Source organism: Myotis davidii, unplaced genomic scaffold, assembly GCF_000327345.1.
Source record: "Myotis davidii unplaced genomic scaffold, ASM32734v1 scaffold393, whole genome shotgun sequence".
NCBI lineage: Eukaryota > Metazoa > Chordata > Mammalia > Chiroptera > Vespertilionidae > Myotis > Myotis davidii.
In genome coordinates, this window is record NW_006285913.1 from 724,341 (window position 1) to 729,497 (window position 5,157).

Below are 5,157 nucleotides of genomic sequence, written 5' to 3' on the forward strand. Positions count from 1 at the left end.
AATGAGTGTCCCCTGCCCAGGGGCCGATCCTGCGATTGGAAGGTGATGGGGGTCAATGCCTGAGGGCTCCCAGTATGTGAGAGGGGGCAGGCTGGGCTGAGGGACACCCCCCCACACACACACCCGGTGCACGAATTTCGTGCACCGGGCCCCTAGTAGGTAAATAATATATAAATAGTACTTAAACTTTTTCATTCATTTTTTATATGATTTAAACACAGCATCCCTTGCACCCTATTCCAGATCACTTATTTTAAAGATATCTTACTAGTTTGATTGTTGTTTTTTAAAAAACCACAACCACCTTGGAAATAAGGGTTTTATTACTTTTACTAGGAAATTTTTATAAATTCTAACTAGTTGAGGTAAATATTTGCCAACTAACATGAGCTTTTCTCTGCAACTGAGTTATCATCAGAGACAATTTATAATAGAAATAAATGAATAGTACTCTGAAGAAGAAAGGCTTTCTAAGGTGTTGTTATACAGATATTATCAAAATACCTTTTTTGCATTAAGCTGCATAAAAAGAGACCTTGCCTTGCAGGCTATGACCTGACACTACTGTCTGCTCATCAATCTTTCAAAAGTTAAAAATAATTGTTTCTAATACCATAAAACCAAAACCAATGAAAACTTTTAATTCATATCATCCAAATGTCCGATAGTAAAGCTGTTCTAATTTACAATTCCATAAAAATGAGGGCCTTGAAAAAATGAAATGGCATTAAATGGAATCTCTGCCAATGTTCTGGGTCAAAGATTTTCTCATATAATTTCAATTGATGTAATTGGTACTGCTTTGCTCATGAGGCTGAGACATGTTTATTCTCTTATAAATTATCTCAATATACATATTTGTCCATTTTCTATTGGTCTTTCTATCTTATTATTTAACAGTGTTAAATCAATATATATTGAAAGTATTATTTTTTTGTCTGTCAATACTGAAAGTGGTTTTTTTCTTAGATGGTTTTTAATTTTAATTGTGTTTAAGGTAATTATTTTTAATACAGAAGCTTTAAAACCTAAAATAAATAAATAAATAATTGTTTCTTTTGAAAACAACAAATCAATGGAAACAACATACTTATCAGGTTTCCCTCTGTGTCCCTGAGAGGAGCACCACCTCCACCTTTCCCCCAGGGGTTGTAACTTCTCATTTCAGCCTCTAGCTTCGCTTCATAATTTTCCTTTTCTTCACGTTCTTTCTTCCTTCTCTGTTCTCTTTCCCGAATCTTGACAACATAAGAAATATTCACAGTAAGTGCTTACAAGTACTCTGATACAAAAAGTTAGTTATAAAAACACATCTTTCTTACTAGAGAAAAATTGGAGATGTGTTTCAGTATGCTTCACTATAAAATTTAAAATCACAAGTATAGATAATAACCAATTTTAAAACACTTTGCTGGTTGGAATACATAGCTGATGCTGCCTCACATCATGCCACTAGAGTCCTTTCCAACCACTGATGCCATGTGGGCTAAGCCACCTACCTCCTCCATCCCACCCGCAAAGTCTACCCGAGCTATACTCCCCATCCCTCGCCCCCTGACCTCACCAGTTCATGGTGTCCAATAGGGCCTCCCTACTTTCTTTTTCATCCACCCTTTCATGGAACCTGGCCCGCCAGAAACTACTCCTTCCAATTCACCAGATCCACTCTACCCTGGGCAAACTCCATTCCAGAATTCAAAAAGGTTGAAAGTTCAAAGCTTTTTGGGGAATACAGTCTTATCATCATAATGACAGTCTTGTTCTCTGGAGAGATATGGATAGGCAACCAACAAGTATCTACATTTTGGAAACTTACTTTTAAAATTATAACCACATGCATGGAAAATGTAAGCAACCACTCCAGTAAGGCCAGTGAACTCATCACATACATAAAATAAAATTCTAGAGTTTGAAAATCTAGTTTTGTCAATGGTGTTTTTAATATGCTCATTTGAAAACAGAAGATAAATTCAGTTTTTTATTTTGTAGAATCCTAACATACAAAAAAATAATGTTGGTAATTCTGTAACTTAAAAAATCTATTTTTTAAGGAGGTTGCTCATGTAAAAACTGAAGAAAAGGAGCTTTAGAAGAAACCCAAGTGGAACTTTACAGAAAAGTACCTTAGGTTGACTTATGCCTACCAAGAGTCCCAGGGTCCTCTCAGAGATAAAGGGTATTCCCCCCAAAACCCATACATTTGATACTCCTCAGGAAACTCTGTTCAAACATTACAAACTGCAACAGAACCCTTTACGCTCCTCCCTAAAAGTGTCCTACCTCTTTTTTCCCCTATCTTAGTTCATTGTCTCATTATTCTCCTAGATTCCAACACTCAGTATCACCTTCACACCCTCTGTTCTTCTCACTCCCTGTACCTAAGTCCTATCACTGAAACCCCCAAATTGTCTCTTGGATGTCTTCCCCTTCTCCCCCGTAGGGTTTAGGGTTTCCTTACCTCCTGGATGGACTACCTCAGTAATTCACTAAAAGGTTTCTCTGCCATGCCTCTTTCACAACCAGGTATCTTTCTAAAAAGCCAATTCTGCTCTCATCAACTACTCCTTTTACTCTGTGGCTTAAAACAACCTCCCTTTTGCTATCCTTAATAGAAAAAAATTGAAAGCCCCGTATAGCTAGGCTTTCACAATCCAGTACAACCTAACACTCCAGCCCTTTCTCCCAAATCCATTCCATTCCCTTGAATATACCAGAAACTTCAAATCTATTCAATGTATAAATGCAACTCAAGTATCAACAACCTTGTGAGGCCCTTTTAACTGCCCAGGCAATAACCTTTCCTTATCCTATGCTTCCAACAGCACTCCTGGCTATCTACATCTAAACTCATCGTGGTGAATTATAAGTAACTGTCATCTTTTTTTCTCCTCTGCCACACTCTGAGCTACTAAGGGCCATTGTGCTAACACATAAAATGTTCAACATTAAATGAATGAATGAATCAACAGATGAATACCTGCTGCTGCAAAGCTTCTTGGTAAGACTGAAGTGTCTGCTTTGGAGGCTTTGGCTTATCTTCAAAAATTAATCCTGAATTAATTGTACTATCACTTGTGACTTTCAATTCGTTCTGTCCAACTGTGTTCCTACATCAAATACACAATTAATCATTTGAATCTATTTATGACCAAGCAAGAAAATGCAACACTACTTTGAAACAGCATGGTAGTACATTTAAAAATAGGCCAAAGAGGAATCCTTAAGTAAATGACCCCTTCCTAAGCAATTCCCCAGTCTCCGCTTTCACAAGTCATGAAACTTTCAAATTTACTGGACCTATTTCTTGACCTAGGGATAGTTGTTACATGGGGGTGAAAACACTGTGATAATTCATCAAGCAGTATCCATATGGCTTATGCACTTTGCTGGATGCATAATAATAATAATAATAATAATAATACAGTGGAAGTCCCTCAAATTTTATATCTAATAATTTACTTAATATATGCCAATATAAAATAACTTCCTAGACACTTCAAGAATAAAACAATACAATTACAGTAAAAAGTCTGACTGTCCCAAATAAAATAAAAAATTTTTAAAGGCATCAAAAAGGAAAAATTTAAGACATGACACTTTTATAAATCTCAAGCAATATAGTGCTACTGCCTTAAATACAACACATGTTAAAGTACAGGAATGCAGCCACTTTCAAGAAAACTATACATTTAAAAAATCTGAATTATAAAAGATAAATTAATTTTAGAATGTTTCCATAACCAAAAATATCCCTCATACCATATGCAACCGATCCCTGCGCCCACCCCCGTCACAGGCAATCACTAAGAGTGGCCTACTCTCTGTCTCTATAGGTTTGTTCTTTCTGGACATTCCTTATAAGTGGAAACATACAATATATATGGATTCTTTCACTTATAATATTTTTGAGTTATGCTGTAGCACACATCAGTAGTTCATTCCTTTGTATTGCTGAATAGTATTTCACTGTATGGATATAACACCTTTTGTTTACCATTTACTAGTGAATGAATATCTGAATTGTTTATACTTTTTGGTTATCATGAATAATACTGTTATGAACATTCACATCCAAGTCTTTATGTGTATATTTTCATTTCTCTTAAATATGTGCCTAGCAGTGGAATTACAGTGTTGCAAAAGTATATGTTAAACTTTATAAAAAACAACTATTTTCTGCAACTGCTTTTTACATACTGATTCTGTATTCAGCAATTCTGCTACAACTCCTATTAATTCTAATATTTTAACTCCACATCCTTTTGCCAATGACATCAGTTCTCTCTTCCTTTCTAATCCTTGTACCTATCTTCATTCCTTTCTCTCTCTTTTTTAATTTTGCCTTTTTTTAATTCTTGACCTTGCTGCAATTATTGGGCCCCAAAAGAAAGTGGTGATAAGAATAGCAGTCATACTGTCAATCACAAAAAGAATGTTTTAAGCATATCACCACTGTGGTGTGGCCAGTCCTGGCAGCTGACTGCCCTGGGGGTAAATCTCCTCCTCCCATTGACATGCCAAGAGCAATCAAGGCTCAACTACACAGGAGAATACACACAGCCCACAGGAGGGACACACTTGGAGCATCCAGCGTGGGTGACGAGTGAGGCTGTGCCACTGGGTCCTACAGGACACCAACTACATAAGGTCACTCTAACCAAAATCGGGTAGCAGCTCTACATAATGCATAGAAACAAATATAGGGAGGCAGCCAAAACGGGAGAGAAAGAAACATGTCCCAAAGTTTTGAACAAATCTCCAAAAAAAAGAAATAAACAACATAGAAACAAGCAATCTACCAGATACAGAGTTCAAAACACTAGTTATAAGGATGCTCAATGAACTTAGGGGAAAAGTAGATCAACTTAGAAGTCCAATAAAGAGATAGGAAACATTAAGTGGATATAGGAAATATGAAAAAGAACTACTCAAAAATGAAGGATACACTAACTAAAATGAAGAATACATTACAGGGAATCAACAGTAGAGTACATGAAGCTGAGAATCAAATCAGCAATTTGAAAGATAGAGAAGCAGAAAACACCCAATTAGAGCAGCAAAAAGAAAAAGGAATTAAAATAAAATGAGGATAGTGTAAGAAGCCTCTGGGACAACTTCAAACATATCAACATTCGCATCATGGGGCTGCCAGAAAGA

The 5,157-nt window shown here is 36.3% G+C and overlaps 1 protein-coding gene across 11 annotated transcripts in view; it reads right to left on the reverse strand.

Moving 5' to 3' along the window:
* CSPP1 (centrosome and spindle pole associated protein 1) overlaps window positions 1–5,157 on the reverse strand; it is a 66,614-nt gene that overhangs the window by 34,420 nt on the left and 27,037 nt on the right. For all 11 annotated transcript variants that reach the window (XM_015559550.1, XM_015559548.1, XM_015559540.1 and 8 more), the window contains 2 exons: window positions 2,978–3,107; window positions 1,091–1,238 (listed from right to left, as the gene is read on the reverse strand). In XM_015559550.1, the coding sequence (XP_015415036.1) occupies window positions 1,091–1,238; window positions 2,978–3,107 (278 nt within the window). The remainder of the gene's footprint in view (window positions 1–1,090; window positions 1,239–2,977; window positions 3,108–5,157) is intronic.